At 37.1% G+C, this 22,062-nt stretch overlaps 1 protein-coding gene across 4 annotated transcripts in view; it reads right to left on the bottom strand.

Annotated features, from left to right (window-relative positions):
- The window catches only part of LOC107706512 (ankyrin-1-like), an 84,154-nt gene that overhangs the window by 23,768 nt on the left and 38,324 nt on the right, over window positions 1-22,062 (bottom strand). For 3 of the 4 annotated variants that reach the window (XM_016510249.1, XM_016510250.1, XM_016510247.1), the window contains exons 2-25: window positions 17,768-17,869; window positions 12,337-12,435; window positions 10,955-11,053; window positions 10,761-10,859; window positions 10,499-10,684; window positions 10,183-10,281; window positions 9,997-10,095; window positions 8,512-8,610; window positions 8,208-8,405; window positions 7,958-8,056; window positions 6,794-6,892; window positions 6,521-6,619; window positions 6,240-6,437; window positions 5,883-5,981; window positions 5,677-5,775; window positions 5,343-5,540; window positions 5,075-5,173; window positions 3,673-3,771; window positions 3,460-3,558; window positions 2,977-3,069; window positions 2,741-2,813; window positions 1,980-2,000; window positions 277-400; window positions 123-186 (exon numbers count right to left, since the gene is read on the bottom strand). In XM_016510249.1, the coding sequence (XP_016365735.1) occupies window positions 123-186; window positions 277-400; window positions 1,980-2,000; window positions 2,741-2,813; window positions 2,977-3,069; window positions 3,460-3,558; window positions 3,673-3,771; window positions 5,075-5,173; window positions 5,343-5,540; window positions 5,677-5,775; window positions 5,883-5,981; window positions 6,240-6,437; window positions 6,521-6,619; window positions 6,794-6,892; window positions 7,958-8,056; window positions 8,208-8,405; window positions 8,512-8,610; window positions 9,997-10,095; window positions 10,183-10,281; window positions 10,499-10,684; window positions 10,761-10,859; window positions 10,955-11,053; window positions 12,337-12,435; window positions 17,768-17,869 (2,643 nt within the window). The remainder of the gene's footprint in view (window positions 1-122; window positions 187-276; window positions 401-1,979; window positions 2,001-2,740; window positions 2,814-2,976; window positions 3,070-3,459; window positions 3,559-3,672; window positions 3,772-5,074; window positions 5,174-5,342; window positions 5,541-5,676; window positions 5,776-5,882; window positions 5,982-6,239; window positions 6,438-6,520; window positions 6,620-6,793; window positions 6,893-7,957; window positions 8,057-8,207; window positions 8,406-8,511; window positions 8,611-9,996; window positions 10,096-10,182; window positions 10,282-10,498; window positions 10,685-10,760; window positions 10,860-10,954; window positions 11,054-12,336; window positions 12,436-17,767; window positions 17,870-22,062) is intronic. The other variant, XM_016510248.1, reaches the window with a different exon arrangement.

Below are 22,062 nucleotides of genomic sequence, written 5' to 3' on the forward strand. Positions count from 1 at the left end.
GTACAATGAGGGGCCTTGGAGTCGAGAACTTAAAAAAGATGACCAGCTAGAAACCACCAGAACTGGATTATTTTGTAAGGAACATTTCTTATTTCAGCACATGAAGTGAAAAAGAACAATACCTGGTCCAACATGACAGTTTCAGGTGACACACATGGAATTCTGGGAATTGCGGGTGAGTAAGGTCTGGAGAGAATAAAGGAGATATTTGTAATCTAACTTTAATAGAATCTTAGCCAAAGGACAAATTTGTTGCATTGTGCTCTTGTGACCTACGTCATACCCATCCCGCTCTCAAAGTCTCTCAGGGTTTTCTTGGGGGACAGAAAATCATCATCCTGGTCTTTCAGGTCATCCAGCTTCAAATAGCGAGCCCCATCCATCCCGAGAAGTTCATCACCTACATACAGCACCAAATATGTCAGAGACACTGATGTAGTAGGTTTTCAGGAAAATTAGGATTAATAGAAAGTAAAAAAAGCTTAGAAATTATTTCATCATTTACAATCCACCATCAGCACATACAAGAACCTTCACTCATTCACCAAGTCCAAGCAATGAAGTCATACAAACACAGAGCCAATGTAAAACATGAAGAAATCAAGATACTCGATAAGATTGCATGGCATTGGTTACTGAAGTGGGCATGCCTGGTAGTGCAGAGAAGATCACACTTAATCTGCATGGGAGAGATAGTTTGGTGTTATTGTAGGGGCTTAATCACAGGTGTTCAGAGACGCGTAAAACAGCCACTGTGACAGTTCATTTTGGAGCCCTCTGCTGAGTCAAATAATCATCATTAGTCAATTACTAAAATTATCCACTCCCAGTGTGACTCCCATAGTGTTTGGATAAAGAGAACCTCATCTATGGGTGTTTCTTAACTACAGGCACTATTATGTCCCAGTAGTTGATTTTTTATTAATACAAACACATGTATAATTTTTTGATGTCTTTATTATTTATTTTTGATAGTTTTCAAATACCTTTGATTCGTTAAAACTTTTGTTTTTTACCCATGTCTCAAAATACAAAAAAAAGAAAAATAACTAATATATATATATATATATAAAAGTATAAAATTAAGTATTAAGAATTAAATTCCATTGTTCCATAGAATTTGTAAAAGACTGACCAATAATTTTCTCCTATTAAATTCGGATAAGACAGTGATATTACTTATTGGACCAAAAAACAGTACACAGAATCTCGTAGATTAAAATTTGCATCTAGACGAATGTACTGTTACTTCCTCTACAGTCAAAAATTTGAGTGTTATATTAGACAGCAACTTGTCTTTTGAAATTCATATTTCCCATGTTACAAAAACAGTATTCTTCCATTCTAGGACCATTGCCAAGCTACGGAACATGTTACCTGTTTCTGATGCAGAAAAGCTAGTTCATGCATTCATGACCTCTAGACTGGACTATTGCAATGCACTGCTAGGTGGTTGTCCTGCATCTTCAATAAACAAGCTACAGGTAGTCCAAAATGCAGCGGCTAGAGTCCTTACCAGGTCAAGAAAATATGATCATAAGCTATTACTAAATATAATGTAGAAACTTTCATTTTCGATGAAATTTTCATTTTAACGAATTGCATCGTGAAAAGCGTTATGCAAATAAACTTGAATTGAATTGAATTAAATTAAAAAATTAAGTATAAAAGTATAAAAGTGCCCATGGTTGAAGAAACACCCTTAGAACAAACTGAGAACACAAAGTAAATTTCGGATGCGGTCCTGTCAATGATGAATCCACAAACACACGTTACTGTCAGTAAAGGAAAAGAAACATCATGGCCACACGATGATGAGGGGCCGACGCCGTAATAACACGAAGAGACATGTTAGAATAGAGAGCGGTTAGAGAGACTTGAGGGCCAGAGACAAGATGTGAGTGCTTGAAATGAAGGCACACGTTTCACGAACCACTGAGAACCGGACAACCAAGCCAGAGAGAGGGAGACGCTCCTACCTAATGTTAGCTGAGCAACTCCTACGGCAGGAAGGAAGAAGGAACATTTCAGGCTGGCGATGCTACCGTAGATTTACAGTAGATTTAGATTATCATGAAATACTTGCTTTTGCTTTTTCAATCCATTAAAGTCCTGAATAAATGGAAATTTATCAATCATCTCTCAGAAGAAACAAACACATTTAATGATTAGATCCAAGGAAGGGAAGGGATCAGTGAAAAATGTAATAGCCCTGTCCAAACTTTGTCTTTCCAAACTTTCTTCTGTAAAATACATAAGGAAATATTCAGCAGAATGTCCAAGCTGCTCTTTTCTTTACAATAAAATAGGTGGTGACCAATGGCTAACGAGCATAAAAAAGACATAAAAGCACCACAAAAGTGTCATAAAAGTGGTTCAATCCAATCAAGTGCTATATTCCAAATCTTTTGAAGCTATGTGATAACTATGTGTGACATTTCAATTTAAATGCTTCACAATATACACAAAATTTTAATATACATAAATTATTCTATGTGTGTAAATCACAGCACTATGAGTGTGATAACATCTCTAATCTCTGGTTTACTTCAGACTGTCACTTTTGGGATATGACCTAACCAGCTCATCTGCCTACTGGCTTGTGTTTATAATCGAGAGTCTAGCACCAACCTCATGGCACTGAGACCTTGTCACAGCAGCTGAGAATCAGTGCTTTAATGCGGCATTTACTGTGGTATGATCCTTCAGGCTAAATCCAATCTGAGCCACCCGTACGCACCTTCATCTTCCGACACGTCCAGTATTTCATCCACCGTCTCCGGGAAACTCATGCGATGCTTCTCGGTGGTGATCTGAGGGATAGAGAGGCAATATATGAACAAATCGAGATGGCGAATGTTGCACAAATCAAAGATGACAACCAGAGCTGAAAGATGATGATGGAATAAAAAGCCTTGAAGATTGAAATCACAAATTCAGACCAGATAGTGTTAATGAGATGCAAACGGCTCTCACCATAGATATGGATTCCTCAGTCACCAGTTTCAGCACATCAATGACAGAGATGTAGCCTAGCCGCTTAGCGATACCCAGAGGTGACGTCCCATTCTGCCACAGATAACACATAGTCAGCTTACTAAATCTGACATCTGTGTCTGATAATAAAATATTTAATCTGTCTGTATATAAATTATTATTACATATTATAATATAATATAATATAATATAATATAATATAATATAATAAATTGAAGTTTTCAATAATATAATATAATATAATATAATATAATATAATATAATATAATATAATAAATTGAAGTTTTCAAATACTTTTTAGGTTCACTCTGGTAATCAGTCATGCTGCTCTTTTCAGCAGGACAATTATTAAATAACACCTTATGTTTACTGCAGACGACTGGCAGCATGACAGCAAAAATGTATACTATTTTTTAATGAGAAAAATTTTATTTTAAGTATGGGGGAAGAAGGTCTGCTCACAGTGGTGATTTCATTGGGCAGGGCTCCATGTTTTAGCAGCAGGGTGACGATGTCTGTATGACCTTGCTGGGCTGCTTGATGTAAAGGAGTGTATCCCAACTGGAAAAGAAAGATAAGGGAAAATTAGATTGCAGAAATACATACTGACACTGAAAAGTGTGCGAAAAGAGGCCTGTGTAGTGTGTATAGTATATCCAGAGTTGTAGCACTCACTCTTGTCTTGCTGTTAACATGTGCTTGCTGCTGGAGTAAGAACTTCACCATCTTTATGTTCCCATAATGACATGCCACATGTAAGGGTGTGTAGCCCATCTAACAGAAAGAGAGAGATTTAAAAGGGTGAGAAGGAAAATAAGAAGTGAATGACTAAACGAGTAGGTTCCAGGGCATATAGACAATCAATGGCAGTTAATATTACAAAGTGTTTAAAAACCCAAAACATTTTAATGGGGTGAAGAATTAATTTTGAAAAAGTTAAAGATCACAGCTGAATTTCAGCACATTTCATTATGTCCCCGTAGTAGTGGTGTTTGCTAAAGCAAGCATTATTATTAGTATTGCTGATAAGGTTAGGTTTTTTTTTTTTCAGACACATAAAGCCTTGAAGCTTTCATTGAATGAGGGATCTGAGCCATATTTTGGTATCAGAATATCAAAAAGAACTGAGAAAGCTTATCTGTCTTGCCCTTTATCAATCACTCAGAGCACCTCAGCAACTGCACAGAAACACCCTAAACAACTCTAAACACCTTAAAGAGGACATTGGATGCAAAATTCACTTTTGTGTTTGCATATAAATGTGTCTTATCAGTGTGTGGACACAACCACCCTACAATGATAAAAATGCATTCACTCCTTTTTTAATCCACAAAAAGCCTAAACAGACTTAATTATCAAGCTGTTTTGATTTTCTGAGCAATATGACATCATACTGCTCAGGCCCCGCCCATGACCGCCATTAGCATATTCCCGCCCTCAGCCAGTTGTACACTGTCCGCCATTTTCTCTGCGCTCGAGCAGCTGTAGCGACGACAATGTCTTGTAGGCAATGCAGGTGTTTTATAGTTTGATGCAAAAGTGAACATGAGACTCCTGAGATGAGAGCCAGTGAGGACACAGTGGATTAGTTTTGTTTTTGATGGTAATGCGCCACTGAATACACAAAAAAATGAAGAGAGGGGTGGGGTGAGCAGTAGCTCATTATCATTTAAAGATACATGCATGGGTCTCTTTGGACAGAGCTGTTTTTGACAAGACAAAAAGGATGTTGTTTTACACGACCACTGAGGAAAAGTATTTTGCCGACATTTCATGAACCACTTATGGAAATGGGCATCTGATGTCCCCTTTAACAGCAGCATAACAATGCCCTAAAACACGCAGAACACCTTAATAATTGCACCAAAAACTACCCAAAACATAGCATAGTATTGACAAGTTTGTAGTGGCCAACCTCATTCATATTTTCTTCAGTAAATGTAGATCTAGCACTGTTTGTCAATTTAGCAATAGCACAGACTACATTGCACAAGGCTCTGAGGTCTAAATTCTAGGACATTCTACAGATGGCCCTGCTGAGTCCGTGTGTGTTTCTTTGTGCATTGAAGTGTCTTACCCTTGAGGCTGCATAGACTGAAGCACCCTGCTTCACCAGCATGTCTGCAATGCCCACATGCCCTTCCTGAGCAACCAGGTGCAGAGGTGTCAGCCCATTCTGTACAAACACACACACACACAAAGGATATCAGAGGAATATTAAATGCATCCTTTCCATTCCTTGTGCCGTGTTCTTGCAACACATCTCAATCTTTTTTAGTTTTCTATTTATTCTCTCTCTGACATAGACCAAATACCAATTAATCAAAGTTTAAAGACTGTATCACCTTGTTGCCCAGGTTAACATTGGCCTCTTTGGAGATGAGCAGTGCCACCATATCAGGCTGCCCCTCCTGTGACGCCAGGTGAAGCGGGGTGATGCCCTGTAGTGATTCTGAGTTGGCATTAGCGCCATACTGCAGCAGACTGCTTGCCACCTCTAGTTGGTTCTGCTTGGCTGCGATATGCAAGGCTGTGTAGCCGTTCTGTCAAATGGAAGAAAACTAAGAGTGACCGTTTTTCTTGGACGGCTTTTGAAAGTGTGAAATAGACTGCAACCCTTAACGACACAGCTCAGAATAGTCACTTGCCAAGATCTTGTAATGTGTATGTGTATCTTACTCTCGCCGTGCTGTGCGGAGAGCCGCCCTTGCTGACCAGCAGCTTGACTACATCAAGGTTGTTGTGATGGACGGCCACGTGCAAAGGGGTCAAGCCATTCTGAGAGAGGAGAGAGGAGACACATGGCCTCAGTCAGCCACTGCTGACCGTCATCTGATATTAGCAGACGAGTACTGAGATATCAGATGTTTGTCTTGATTAATTACCTTTCCGGCTGCATTGGGATTGGCCCCTCTTTCCAAAAGCAGCTCTGCCACATCCACTTTCCCGTATTTACATGCTACATGTAGAGGAGTAAATCCTTTCTGAAAGAAAACACAGATATTCTCATTGAGAATGCAGATGAAGATGTGAATATTTTGTTGTTATTTATGTAAATGACCCTTTGTTAAGCTCCGCCCACCTCAGTTACGGTTGCTAACAGGCTTTACAGAATGTCGCATTTTTTGCATAATTTCTATAAGACACACAAAACTCCAATGGATGGCAACAGATGCTAAGGTATGATTGGTCAGAAGCATTTTAAGGCAGGGCTTAGCAAAGGGTTAGCTAGAGAAAAAAACCTTGGTCATTTTGGTTTGTTGGGCATTCCCGTCGAGCAGGATGCGTGTGGTTTGGGTGTGTCCCTCGCGGGCGGCGATGTGCAAAGGAGTGTGACCTGCAGTGGTGGCCGAATCTGGATTGGCCTTATGTTCCAAGAGCAGCTTCACCAACTCCTTATGTCCCATTCGAGCCGCACAATGCAAGGGGGTTTGATCATCCTGTAAAACAAAAGAGAGACACATAAGATTTTTAAAACAAAAGCAGATAAATGGAGATAAATCAGCTTGTATGATCAGCGTACCTTCGCTTTGGCATCCACCTGCGCATTGTTTTGTAGCAGGAACTGAGCCACCTCACAGTGCCCCGCTCTGGCAGCCATGTGCAAAGGGGTCTCCACTTTCTACAACGGCACATTGAAATACAGTCACAAAGATTTAGTTCTGAAAAGAAAACTGCGATCGCTGTCATAATCGTTGCTAAAGACATTAGCCCATTTGTAAAGCAAAATAGCTGTGCCTTTGGGATTTGATTGTTGGGTATCTCTGAGGTTCTGAATAGATTACACAGTTCTTACCACATTAGATGCGTTGGGTGAAGCTCCTCTCTGAAGCAGACTCTTCACTATATTGAGATGCCCCATGAACGCAGCCACATGAAGAGGGGTCAGACCCGACTAAAAGACAAGAACATGCATTTTTGCACTTTCAATGTGTTTAAGGGTTCTGTATTCATAAATAGATCAACAAAAATATAACATGTAATTTAATATGAACATAACATATTAATATTAATGTTTAATATTAATGTAACATAAAAATAATTTATGTAAAAAAATTAATGGTATTATTAATGCTGCATACATTACCAGTCAAAAGTTGGGGGTCGGTACGATTTATAAATTAAAGACGGAAACAAAGCACGCACATCAACGGCAAAAAATGGCTCAAAATTGGGTGCTCGACAAAGAAAACAATTAACAACAAACAAAAGTTGACACATCAAGCACATCCAAAAATGCACGAAGAGCCTGTGAGCTCGAAACGTTACCTTGTGTGAAGTCCATTATTAAATTGTTTTGCATTTTTGGAGCCTATGGTGTGCCAACTTTTGTTTGTTTTTTGTTTTTAAATGCTATTGAAAGAAATCTCTTATGCTCACCAAGGCTATATTTATTTGATCAAATATACAGTAACAACCATAATATTATAAAATAATATTACCAATTAAAATAACTGTTCCTTATTTTAATATACTTTACAATTTTATTTTTTTCCTGTGATGGCAAAGCTGAATATTCTAGTCTTCAGTGTCACATAATCCTCCGGAAATCATTCTAATACGCTGATTTGGAAGTATTTCTTATTACAATCAATTTTGAAAAAAGTTGTGCTGCTTAACATTTTTGTGGAAACGGTGAAACATAAATAGAAAGTTCAAAAGAACAGCATTTATGAAATATAAAGCTTTTGTAACAAATGTTTTACTGTCATTTTTGATCAGTTTAATGCATCCTTGCTAAATGAAAGTACTAATTTCTTGAACAAATCTTACTGACCCCAAACTTTTGAAGGGAAGTGTATTATGTTAATATATTCTTGTCTTGTGAAGTAATCGTGAAGATGTCACTGTTCATTCCTACACAGTCTTTCTATTTTCTACAAGGGTCAAGCTAAAGGCGTAGATGGTGCAAAGTGAATAGATGTTATCCATCAAAGTGACAGCCGGAGAGTAATCTGACCTCAGTCACGGCCTCCAGAGAAGCTGAGTGCTTCAGCAGAAGGTCCATGGACCGCATGTGGTTCTTCTTGCAGGCAATGTGCAATGGAGTGAATCCATTCTGAAAGACAGTCCAAAAAATCAACTGATACACGGTGTTCAGCTGTACGCTATTAAATGTAGGATATCAAATTCAGAATATGGAATAGGAAATTCTGCTTGTTTTATGGATGTAATCAATTACATTAATTGAAAACAACAGATGGACTAACCAGAGCACGGGCATTAGCTTTTGCCCCCTTGTCCAACAGCACCTTTGCCATGCGGTGGTGCCCACAGTGGGCTGCAACATGCAGCGGGGTCAGGTGGTCCAGGGTGATGTCATCGATCTCTGCATTGTATTGCAGCAGCTGCCTCACGCAGTCCATGTGATCACCCTGAGCAGCCATGTGGATGGGAGACAGGCCGTTCTGCAAGGAGGAACACATTATTATCAATTGATCAGCATGATTATGGCATCAATAAAGCTAAAAATCCATTACTGTGTGGCCCATCTTAGTAATAGAGTTTGGCCACCTTGGTCTTGGCCTGAATGGGAGCACCCTGGTCTAGTAGGATCTCCACCACACGTACATGACCATTCCTGGCTGCACAATGCAGCGGCGTCAGCTCATCCTGTAGACAACAAGAATAAGCAATTTTGTAAATCCTCTGTATGAAGGATTTATCAGACATGTTTCAGTGCATCCTACATGAGCTGCATTTTCTGTCCTTATTTATTTATGCATTAAAGCATACCATTAAAACAGCAAGTTGTCACAAAGAGAAAATACCTGTTTTTCCCAAGAGGAAGTAAAATAGGTCATTCTCCATGAGCTAGACTTAAATAAGTCAGATTCAGCAGTGCGATTTTTCATCTCAGCCAGTAAATAATGTCACTGTGATTAGTGACTACAGTTGGATAGATACTGTGAATTCAGTCTTTTTAGATTTTTATGTTGTAATTTATTTTTTAGTTTGAATAATTTTTAAAGGGGTCATATGATGTTGCTAAAAAGTTAAATTATTTTGTGTATTTGGTGTAATGAAATGTGTTTATGCGGTTTAAGGTTCAAAAGATCGCATCATATGACCCCTTTAACAGATGTGACTTTGTAATGTTTTATCTCTCATTTTATTTTTTTTTTCTATATGTTTATATTCTGGCCTGTGAAGGATTAGCCTGCATTCAATGAATGTGTAATGTGTGACTAAAATGTTCTTATAAAATGTATAATATATATATATATATATATATATACCTTGACCACAAAACCAGTCTTAAGTCGCTTGGGTATATTTTTCAGCAATAGCCAAAAATACATTGTATGGGTCAAAATTATTGATTTTTCTTTTATGCCAAAAATCATTAGGATATATTAAGTAAAGATCATGTTCCATGAAGATATTTTGTACATTTCCTACCGTAAATATATCAAAACTTAATTTTTGATTAGTAATATGCATTGCTAAGAACTTCATTTGGAAAAATTTAAAGGTGATTTTCTCAGTATTTAGATTTTTTTGCACCCTCAGATTCCAGATTTTCAAATAGTTGTATCTCGGCCAAATATTGTACTATCCTAACAAACAATACATCAATGGAAAGCTTATTTATTTAGCTTTCATGTGATGTGTAAATCTCAATTTCAAAAAATTGACCCTAATGGCTGGTTTTGTGCACCCTAATGGCATATTTCTTAAAGATATACATGTATGTGTGTATATTTATATATATACACATTTCTATTATGTAAACACAAACTTTTATTTTGAATGCGACAGCACTAATTTTTATGCAAAATATTTATCAAATCATTTTATGAAATTCTCTTTGTTTTGTTTTTTTAGTTTTTCATCTAATTTATATTTATATTTATATTTAATTTTATTTCAGCTTTATTTCAATTAATGACAATTATTTTTATTAGTTTTAGTTTAAGTTAACAATAACAACACTGCAAACTGAGATGATAAAATTGATTATGAACATTTTTTGCACATCCCTAATGGATACTGCACCTTTGTCTTGGCATCTATCTGAGCTCCTCTGTCCAACAGAAGCCGCACCATAATCACATTGCCCCTTCTGGAAGCGATATGTAATGGAGTAATGCCATTCTTCAAGAGAAAAGGAGAGAAAGTGAGAAGTTCATGTACATCTTTCGCATAGTAGTAGGAAGCATTTAACGTGAGAGCTGCACTGACCTTCGGCGTGAAGTTCACATTGGCTCCTCTGTTTAATAAAAGCTGTGCGACACTGAGATTCTCATAATGGGCTGCGATGTGGAGAGGAGTAAAGCCGGTCTAGGGAAAAGAGTGTAGCATTTCATTGATTCAGTGTATTTACAAAACAGGAACACCTACGCTGATGGATCTTTAAACAATGTCAGTTCTGTTTATCTTGTCACATAGTCATCACTGCAATTACAAGCCAAGAGTGGCTACATTGAGCTCAGTGAGTCATGATGCATAATCTCACTCATGGTGAGATAAAACCTTTCAGATGTGCACAAACACATACTTTGCTGAGGACATCTGGGTTTGGGTCATTCTGCAGCAGTACGGCAGCAGTGCGCGTGTCGTCGTTGCGTGCCGCGATGTGCAGGGCCGGCAGACGCACTTTGCCCTTGGTGCCATAGTTTATCAGGAGGGCCACCACGTTCTCGTGACCCTGCTGAAGAGCTACCGCCAAAGGAGTAAAGCCATCCTGGAGGGTGAAATCAAGAGTTGTAGGGTCACTTGGGTTTGATTTCTGCTGAGTTTGATTTCATCGTGTCACTCACCTCAGTTGGAAGGCTCTGATTGGCTCCATGTTCAAGTAGATATTTCACCACTTCCAAGTGGTTCTCCTGTGCTGCCATGTACAGGGGACTGAAACCTTTCTGTAAAATATACAAAATGACACCAAAGAACAGATGAAACTTCTCATCAACATGTTTCTAGGTTTGTTGATTCATGTTTTGAGGCTCAGACTAACCTGAGACTGGGCATTGACGTTGGCACCATAATTGATCAGTTCAGCAACCACTTTCTCTTGACCGGCCAGAGCAGCAATATGAAGGGCGGTATTCCCTTTCTGCAAAATGAATAGTCATGTAAATATAATACAGAGAAAGATCCGACAATGCATGTTAAATACGTTTATAGCATATACAGTATTTTGAAGAATGTCATTTGATTTTATTGCTTTTATTTGATTTATTTTTGCTTGTTTTAAGGGCTTTGCAATTGCAAATGAAAAAAACAGTGAAATGAGCATGTGCGATTTTTACCGCATGAAACTGTGATTTTATTTATTTGTTTATTTATACTTGGTCCAACTTTATATTTGGTGGCCTTAACTACTTACATTTAAATTAATCATTTGATACAATGCACTTATTGTGTACATACATTTATTTTCGTTGTACTTAAACTTTAAAAAATACCTGCATGTAATTACATCTGTAATTAATTTCTGTAATTACATTTATAGTTAACCTTTTGACCCATCCCTTACACCTTAACCCACCCTTAAACCTACCCATACCTAACCTTACCTGTATCCCACCTCAATAGCAGCAAAAGTGTATTGCAATACAATATGAACACAATAAGTACACTGTACTTATTTTTGATGTAAGTACATAATAGTTAAGGCAACCTAATATAAAGTGGGACAATATACTTTAATTCAGAATTCTGTAACATTCTGATTTTAATGCAACAAAGCAAGAGTACAAACATTTTTTTACGACTGGAATTTAGTCAATGTTAATTTATTTTGTCTTGTTTGTCCTAAAGACATAATATTAGTTTTGTTGATTTTTTTTATTTATTAAAATGTCTTATATTTTGACCTGTGAAGCACTTTTACCTACATTTTGTGTGAATGGTGCTTTAGAAATAAAATGCATTATGATTTCAATTTAATAGAAGTGCTACTTGTTATTGTGAGTCTGTCAGTCAGGTGGCATTAGTGGGAAGGACATTCTCATTCTACAGATAATTTCATTGGACAAAAAAAAATTGTAATGAAAGACAAGTCATTAATATTTTTGATTAATTTTCCCAGATGAGATAAACTGTACATTTTAAATACACAAATTTACAATTTTGTCAACATGTCATATTTCAAATCATAGGAATGATGAGAAACATGTTGCTTATTGCTTTTTAAAAAACAACATAATAAATGGCAATGTTTAATAAATAGTTATTTATTAATAGAGATTTTCAGAATAAATATTTATTCCACTAGGTGACAGTTCATTAACAGTTAATATCTGTAGGCTATTGACTGTTTACTGAACTACCACATTTATAAATCTGTTTTTGGCCTGCTTGAGGAAGCCTGACTGACTGAAGGAAAATATTTACCTTTGTAGTAGTCTCCAAGTCAATTCCATTGTGCAGCAGCTCCAGCACCATCTTAACATGGCCCTCTTTGGAGGCCAAGTGCAACCCGTTAAGCCCATTCTGCGAACACAAGAGAAAACATGAGGTGCTGAAAAACCCTGTCTCAAAAAAACCCACCCTGACACATCTCAAGTCTATCTCTTTATCTCTCCCCGTCTACCTGTCAAATGACTCACTGAGAGGAGGGCAGCCTAAAAATACCAAAAGGAAGCACTGAGACATCTACAGATCTGTGGAGCTCTCATTAAACAGGGTGTGGAAATAGAGTGGTGGAGGAAACAGACAAAAAGCCGGGAGAGGTAAAGGCCGTTCGGAGAACGGCACACGGTACAGTGTGTGCTTCTGTAGGGAAGCTGGGTGTGTAGTCTGGAGCGACCATAGGGGGGCTCTGCTCTGCTAGTCTGACTGGAATCCCCTTCATACTGCAGTGTCACTCATCTCTAATGAGCTCCTACTGCAGCTGCACAGTGCATGCGCAGAGGAGAAGACAGAATGGAGATGGAGGGGTGCTTGCAGACGGTGAAGAGGAGCCCTTATGAAAACAGCCACACGTGCCCGCTTGGCATTAATATTCTCTGAATGTGCTTCATAATATCTTGGGAAATAACGCACAGTATTGAAACCCATGCCCAGCGCTATGCGTTCATGGATCTGCAACACTGGTTCTTTCATATTTTTATATATTTATTATGATGTTAGAGTTAGTAAGATTTTCTCTTTAAAGAAATTAATCTTTTTTATTTAGCAAGGTTGCATTAAATTGATCAAATATGAAAGTAAATACTTTTTTAATTGTTATATACATTTAGGTCCATATATATTTGGACACTGACACAATTTTCATAATTTTGGCTCTGTATGCCACGAGAACAGAATTAAAAATTAAACAATCAAGATGAAATTGAAGTGCAAGCCTTTAAGCTTTAATTCAAGGGGTTGAAGAAAAATATAATATGAAATGCTTAGGAATTACAACCATTTGACCATTTTTATACACTGCCCCCCCTTTTTGAGAGGCTCAAATGTAATTGGACAAATAAATATAATCCAAATAAAATGTTCATTTTTATATATTTTGTTGAGAATCCTTTGCAGACAATGGCTGCCTTAAGTCTGGAACTCATGGACATCACCACAGACTGGGTTTCCTCCTTTGTGATGCTTTGCCAGGCCTTTACTGCAGCTGACTTCAGTTCTTGTTTGTTTGTGGGTCTTTCTGCCTTTAGCTTTGTCTTCAGCAAGTGAAATGCATGCTCAATCGGGCTGAGTTTAGGAGATTGACTTGGCCATTGCAGAATATTTTACTTTTTTACCTTCAAAAACTCCTGGGTTGCTTTTGCTGTATGTTTTGGGTCATTGTCCATTTGTACTATAAAGCACCTAGCCCTTGTTTGCGCCTTGTGGTAAACCCTCTGTATTTGTTCTCGTGAAGTCTTCTCTTGATTGTGGACTTTGACAGTGGCACCACTACCTCCTGGAGAGTGTTTTTTACTTGGCTGGATGTTGTGAAAGAGTTTTTCTTTACCATGGAGAGGATTCTCCAATCACCCACCACTGTTGTCCTCCGTGCACGACCAGGCCTTTTTATGTTTCTTAGCTCACTAGTGTTTTTGCTTTTGCTTTGCCAGGCCTTTACTGCAGCTGACTTCAGTTCTTGTTTGTTTGTGGGTCTTTCTGCCTTTAGCTTTGTCTTCAGCAAGTGAAATGCATGCTCAATCGGGCTGAGTTTAGGAGATTGACTTGGCCATTGCAGAATATTTTACTTTTTTACCTTCAAAAACTCCTGGGTTGCTTTTGCTGTATGTTTTGGGTCATTGTCCATTTGTACTATAAAGCACCGCCGAATCAACTTTGCTTCATTTGACTGAATCTGGGCAGAGTGTAAATCCCTGTACAGTTCAAAATTCTTCCGGCTGCTTCTGTCTTCTGTCACATCATCACTAAACACTAGTAACCCAGTGCCACTGGAAGCCATGCATGCTCATGCCATCACAATGCTCCATCATGTTTCACAGATGATGTTGTATGCTTTGAATCATGAGCTGGTCCAAGCCTTCTCCATACTTTTTTGTTCCTGTCATTCTGGTACATGTTGATCTTAAAGGGGTCATATGATGTTGCTAAAAAGAACATTATTTTGTGTATTTGGTGTAATGAAATGTTTATGCGGTTTAAGGTAAAAAAAAAACACATTATTTTCCACATATTGTACATTATTGTTTCTCCTCTATGCCCCGCCTTTCTGAAACTGGATGTTGTGAAAGAGTTTTTCTTTACCATGGAGAGGATTCTCCAATCACCCACCACTGTTGTCCTCCGTGGACGACCAGGCCTTTTTATGTTTCTGAGCTCACTAGTGTTTTTGTTTTTCTCAGAATGTACCAAACTGTTGATTTGGTCACTCCTAATGTTCCTGCTATCTCTCTGATAGATTTGTTTTGTTTTTGAAGCCTAACAATCGCCTGTTTCACCTGCATGGAGAGATCATTTGACCGCATGATGTGGGTTCACAGCAACAGCTTCCAAATGCAAATGGCACACTTAGAATAAACTCCAGACCCTTTACCTGCTTAATTGATGTAGAAATAACGAAGGAATAGCCCACATCTGTTCATGAAATGGCTTTTGAGTCAACTGTCCAATTACTCATGGTCCCTTGAAAAAGGGGGGAGGTACATATTCATTGTATAACTGTAACTTGAAAATGTTTTGGTCAACAGCTAAAATAACAAAAATTGTGCCTGTGTCCAAATATATATGGACCTAACTGTATATATAAATATATAAACACACACACACACATATATACAAACAGTTGTGCTAATAATTGAAACAAAATAAGAGGGATCATGAAAATTGCATGTTATTTTTTATGTAACCTGAATAAGCTATTTCACATAACAGATGTTTACATATACTCAACAAGACAAAATAATAACTGAATTCATAAAAATGTCCCCATTCAAAAGTTTACATACCCTTTAATCTTAATACTATGTGTCATTTCCTGGATGATCCATGGCTGTTTTTATATTTTGTGATAGTTGTTCATGAGTCCCTTGTTGGTCCTGAGCAGTTCAACTGTCTGCTGTTCTTCAGAAAAATCCTCCAGCTCCTGCACATTCTTTGGTTTTCCAGCATCTTCTGCATATTTGAACCCTTTCCAACATTGAATGTATGATTTTGAAATCCATCTTTTAACACTGAGGAAAATTGAGGGACTCATGCATAACTATTACAAAAGGTGAAAACATGTACTGATGCTAAAGAAGGCCACACAATGCATTAAGAGACTGGGGGTGTTTTTACTGTATTCTGTATTTTTGATCAAATAAATGCAGCATTGGTGAATAACATTTTTAAAAATTCTTACCTACCTCAAACTTTTTAACAGTAGAGCGTATATATTTCAGACAAAAAAAGGTGAAAACCAATGAAATTTGAATTTCACATTTGCTTGTGATTTCCTTCCATGAAACACAAAAGAGGCAATTCTGAAGAAATTCTGATCATGAAAAGCTTCCAAAAGGGTGAAAGATCATTACAATTTACATGCATTTGGTAGACACTATTATCCAAAGCCACTTACAGTGCATTAAATACATTCTTTGTATTTTTTTTTTACACAAAAGCATCATAAAAGTGGTCCACAAGATTCGTATTCTAGAATGAATGTCAAGATTGTCAGTGAATAATGAATTAATTTTCACTGTTAAAGGGAAATTTATTGTGCTTCAATTCTTGCACATCCTTTTGCAAATGGCTTTTTTTATCCATATTAACAATTGTATCTGATTCATAGATTATTTTTAGCTATATCATCAGGCTTTACAACATTAGCAGTATTTACAACCGTTAGTTAGTCACCTGTAAAATAAAGACAAATTACACACTAGGACAAGATAATCAATTGTCTAAAAATCTTATTAACAATTACCTGCTTAGAGTTGAGGTGGAAATTAAGCACATGCTATGAGCTTTAAACTACAGTTTTGCTGATTCTCGAATTCTCTCTAGTCCCAAAGCACTTGTGCCGAAGGCTTAATCTGTCTCACTGTCAAAACTGGTCTAAGCTCCTCACAAAATGTGTTGCGACAGCACAGAGATGCTGTGATATCAGCATCACACACGAGAAATATACCTTCAGTTTATCCAAACACGTAACTATAAAAACCTCCAAGACGTATGGAAATGTAGTCTAGGTTGCATATCGGAGACCCCGGCAGGTTCCCGATGGAATCCTGTCTGTGAATTATGTTATAAGGTGCTGTAGTAGTCGATGTGAGTGTGTGTGTGCTGCGAGCATACAGAGTGGGCGTTCATTTTCAGAGCTTTTCAATGCGGGAAGTCAGCCAGGTCCATTCACTAACCTGTCTCTGAGAACCAAACATAGCTCTTCTGCAAATATCACAATATGCTATTTAAAGCAAGTAACACAGAGTGTTATGATGCAAGTGGGTGCAAAAGCATGACCGGTGAGGGGGTTAGAGGAGGAAGACATGCTGGCGTGATTAATTACGGCAATTTACTGATTAGGGCATTGAACATAGCTCTGCATTGACACTGTAAACACAGCTGTACTGTCCAACCACAAGAACATTGGGGGGTTAATACAGACAAGAAAACACACACTGGCACAGGCAAACAATCACACACAGATGTGGATCCTAATCTGCAAGATGATGAATTTATAGCTCTAAATAGCAATTTCTGAATTTAGGCCGTACTATTAATGGGCTTCAAAGTTACTTTGGGATTTCAAGGCATGGATGTGAGACTGGCATTACCATGCAGCTGCTAAAGTGCTCGGAGTGATTTTAACATTCAAAAACTGGGTATAACTTCTGTGTCAGGGGTCAAATAGGGGACCAACAATTGCATTTTGCCTAAAATCAACACTTTGATTCATGTAAGAAATAGAACCTCTATTGTAGCTTGCCAGAGACTAAAAAAATGAAATACGTTAAGAATTTTAATAATTCCTTTCCATTATTGATGTGTTATTTCTATTGTGTTAGGGGTTAATTTGACCAGCTTTTTTACATTTTGAAGTGCACAATTCCTGCATAGACACAAAATTTAATACATAACTGTGCAAATTGTGTATAAATAGTATTTAACATTCAAAGTTTCAGTGCTAGAACAGTTCAGTAATTAAGATTTTTTGACAGCTTTTTTTGATGGTGAAACTCAACTAGAAAGAGGAACACTGAATTTTCCTTAGATGATTCTTCCTCAGAAGATGAGTCTCGATATTGTGTTTGAGTCTTAAAATTCTCACATTTTTCATATTTGTGGTTAATTCATATCTGTAATCATTTTAAACATACTACTGACACAAACACATACACTTACATGCTTGATGGCATTGCAGCATAGATTTTTTTCTCACCTGATTGGCTGTGTTGATGTTTATTCCGTTTTTGATTTGGTCCAGAGCCTTTTCCAGATTACCTGAGCGTGCAGCACGGAGGAAACTGGTTGATGTATCTGCCTGAAATAGATAGAGAGAATAGGAAATGAAATCTAAATCCAAATCTTAATCGACAAATGGATTGTTAAATTACAGTTTGTTTGTTTTTTTGCACAAGGTCTTTTGGATGTTTAGCACTAAATAAAACATCAGTGATACAGACTGACTTACAGCTCTAATTAGGAATTCATTCCGTGTTGTGCACGTCCACAGAGAAGATGAGAAGATCTGGTTTCAGCCGGCTCAGGGGCCATATAACAACAACCCATCAGTTACTGAATCAGTTTTTCTCTGTAAAATCATCTAATTTTCAGAAGTTATGGAGTGTGAGGTTATATACAGGGCTGGTTTTGCCCCAAAGACATATCGGCATTTGCTTCAAAGCTGAAGTGCGTAATTTAAAAAATATATGTTCTTGTAAACTAGCTAATTTTGTTTAAACAAAGTAAGATTATTGTACTGAAGGTTGATTTTCTTGACAAGTGTATCAAAAAATTAGAGCATCTCGACCAGCCCAAAATAGCAACATTGGCTCAACCAATGGTGCGAGTTTGTGGGCGGAACTATCTGGTACTTGACCAATGGCGGAGGGCATCTTTGTGAAAACGCATTACTTTTGCAACTCCATTTAATGATGGTAGTGGCTCAAGAATCACACACTGTGGCTTTAAATATCACTAAATAATAAAAATGAATTAAAAAAAAAAGTTTAATAAAAATATATATAATATTTACAATTATGTTTATTTATATATTTATCACATTTTAAAATATGATTTAGGAGCTATGCAAAACTCAGACCTAATCTCTTCTCATACATCTGTATTAATGTTCCCTGTTAGTCTAAGTTCTTTGTTATTTTTTATCTATCATCTGTGCCTGTCTCTCTCTTTGTCTGTTTGTCTGTCTACAGAGCATTCCTCTTGATCTCAGCTGTTCTTTTCTCAGTGGAATAGCTAAAAACCTCCATACCTACTGTTCCCAACCTTCTCGTTCTCTTTCGTCTTTCTCTCTCCCTCCTGTAGCGTTCATGCTAACGGGTCCAGAACAAAGAGCTTTTCTGATTCCCATATGTACTGCAATATTTCAAAAACATGACTCTATATCGCCCTGTTTATTTTGCGCCTTCGGCTCCCTACCCAGAATTCTTCATTCCTGCTGCTCAGTATTAAAAAATCCATGAGTGATATTTTGTGGTTTTCCATGCGATGACTAATACAATTTGCTCTGATGTGGTCACAGTTACAGTATATTGAGTCCTTGAATTGATTTGTCAGATACTCTGCAGTCTAGAAATTTTCAGATTGTCTCTGCTCTGTTATTCAGCGGGGATGATTGACAGGCCCCACCCACCCCCTCATTTGCTCAGTCCTCAGGTGACAGCATAGCAAAATGCGTCCATCAACATGACTGCGCAGTAATAGTGTGTGTGCCATCATATCTTACTCAAAGGAACTGCTGAATCATTTTAGGATTTAATTTTGTTTCATTTTGGGACCAACATACATTTTTGAACAGTCATTCTTTATCAATCATTATCCACAATCAGCCTGCTGAATTTTTTGTGATTCTTTAATCATACTGATACTCATCTGGAAGTTTTCTTCTCTTTCACACAAAAAACAAACACAGATAAGTTATCATCGTCGTTCGGTTAATATATTTCAGCTAGAAATTGTCTGCCCTTTCTGATTCTGTAGCAATTTCCAGAATGTGTTCTCACATATTTAGAGTGTCACTAATATATTCTGTGGTGTCTAATGGTATTGAGTTGACACTCAGAACACAGAGTTGTTACTTTTTTTGATAGCTCTTGAACAACTTTGAGAAGTGTTTTGGGTCATTATCGTCCTGAAAAATGAATGTCCACCTCAAACATAATTCTGATGGATTGACTTGTCTCTGAGGTACTGAAAAGGACATGCTGGTTGATCTTGTCGTGGGCTTGGCACCAAATTGTCATCAGCATGAAATTGGCACAGCCTTCTTCAAGCTTGACAATGTGAATGTATTTTTAGTACCTGGTGACAAATGGTAATCAAATTAACAATATATTTACTCAGATGATGGCCAGTGTGTATATATGATACAGTATATTGTATACTAGAATGTATACATTACACATACACAGTGTATACACACACACACACACACACACACACATATATACACTCTAATGTTCACAAGTTTGGGGTTGGTAAGATTTTTTTATGTTTTTGAAAGAAGTCACTTATGCTTACCAAGGCTGCGCGTATGCATCAAAAATACAGTAAAAACAGTAATATTGTGAAATATTATTACAGTTTGGAATGATTTTTTTCTATTTTAATATATTTTAAAATGTAATTTATTTCTGTGATGCAAAGCTGAATTCTCAGCAGCCATTACTCCAGTCTTTAGTGCCACATGATCTGTCTTCCTTTCAGGGTGCCTAAGAAACATTTCTTATTATTATCAATTAATACATCCTGCTAAATAAAATTATTGCTGTTTTTTATTAAATGTAATAATTGAATTTAAAATGTTTAATAAAAATAAAAAAATCTTACAGACCCCAAATGTTGTATATATATATAGCTGTTCTTTTCTCAGTGGAACAGCTAACAACCTCCATACCTACTGTTCCCAACCCTCCCTTTTGTCTTTCTCTCTCCCTCCTGTAGCGTTCATGCTAACGGGTCCAGAACAAAGAGCTTTTCTGATTCCCATATGTACTGCAATATTTCAAAAACATGACTCTATATCGCCCTGTTTATTTTGCGCCTTCGGCTCCCTACCCAGAATTCTTCATTCCTGCTGCTCAGTATTAAAAAATCCATGAGTGATATTTTGTGGTTTTCCATGCGATGACTAATACAATTTGCTCTGATGTGGTCACAGTTACAGTATATTGAGTCCTTGAATTGATTTGTCAGATACTCTGCAGTCTAGAAATTTTCAGATTGTCTCTGCTCTGTTATTCAGCGGGGATGATTGACAGGCCCCACCCACCCCCTCATTTGCTCAGTCCTCAGGTGACAGCATAGCAAAATGCGTCCATCAACATGACTGCGCAGTAATAGTGTGTGTGCCATCATATCTTACTCAAAGGAACTGCTGAATCATTTTAGGATTTAATTTTGTTTCATTTTGGGACCAACATACATTTTTGAACAGTCATTCTTTATCAATCATTATCCACAATCAGCCTGCTGAATTTTTTGTGATTCTTTAATCATACTGATACTCATCTGGAAGTTTTCTTCTCTTTCACACAAAAAACAAACACAGATAAGTTATCATCGTCGTTCGGTTAATATATTTCAGCTAGAAATTGTCTGCCCTTTCTGATTCTGTAGCAATTTCCAGAATGTGTTCTCACATATTTAGAGTGTCACTAATATATTCTGTGGTGTCTAATGGTATTGAGTTGACACTCAGAACACAGAGTTGTTACTTTTTTTGATAGCTCTTGAACAACTTTGAGAAGTGTTTTGGGTCATTATCGTCCTGAAAAATGAATGTCCACCTCAAACATAATTCTGATGGATTGACTTGTCTCTGAGGTACTGAAAAGGACATGCTGGTTGATCTTGTCGTGGGCTTGGCACCAAATTGTCATCAGCATGAAATTGACACAGCCTTCTTCAAGCTTGACAATGTGAATGTATTTTTAGTACCTGGTGACAAATGGTAATCAAATTAACAATATATTTACTCAGATGATGGCCAGTGTGTATATATGATACAGTATATTGTATACTAGAATGTATACATTACACATACACAGTGTATACACACACACACACACACACACACACATATATACACTCTAATGTTCACAAGTTTGGGGTTGGTAAGATTTTTTTATGTTTTTGAAAGAAGTCACTTATGCTTACCAAGGCTGCGCGTATGCATCAAAAATACAGTAAAAACAGTAATATTGTGAAATATTATTACAGTTTGGAATGATTTTTTTCTATTTTAATATATTTTAAAATGTAATTTATTTCTGTGATGCAAAGCTGAATTCTCAGCAGCCATTACTCCAGTCTTTAGTGCCACATGATCTGTCTTCCTTTCAGGGTGCCTAAGAAACATTTCTTATTATTATCAATTAATACATCCTGCTAAATAAAATTATTGCTGTTTTTTATTAAATGTAATAATTGAATTTAAAATGTTTAATAAAAATAAAAAAATCTTACAGACCCCAAATGTTGTATATATATATA

Source organism: Sinocyclocheilus rhinocerous, unplaced genomic scaffold, assembly GCF_001515625.1.
Source record: "Sinocyclocheilus rhinocerous isolate Xijiao unplaced genomic scaffold, SAMN03320098_v1.1 scaffold1405, whole genome shotgun sequence".
NCBI lineage: Eukaryota > Metazoa > Chordata > Actinopteri > Cypriniformes > Cyprinidae > Sinocyclocheilus > Sinocyclocheilus rhinocerous.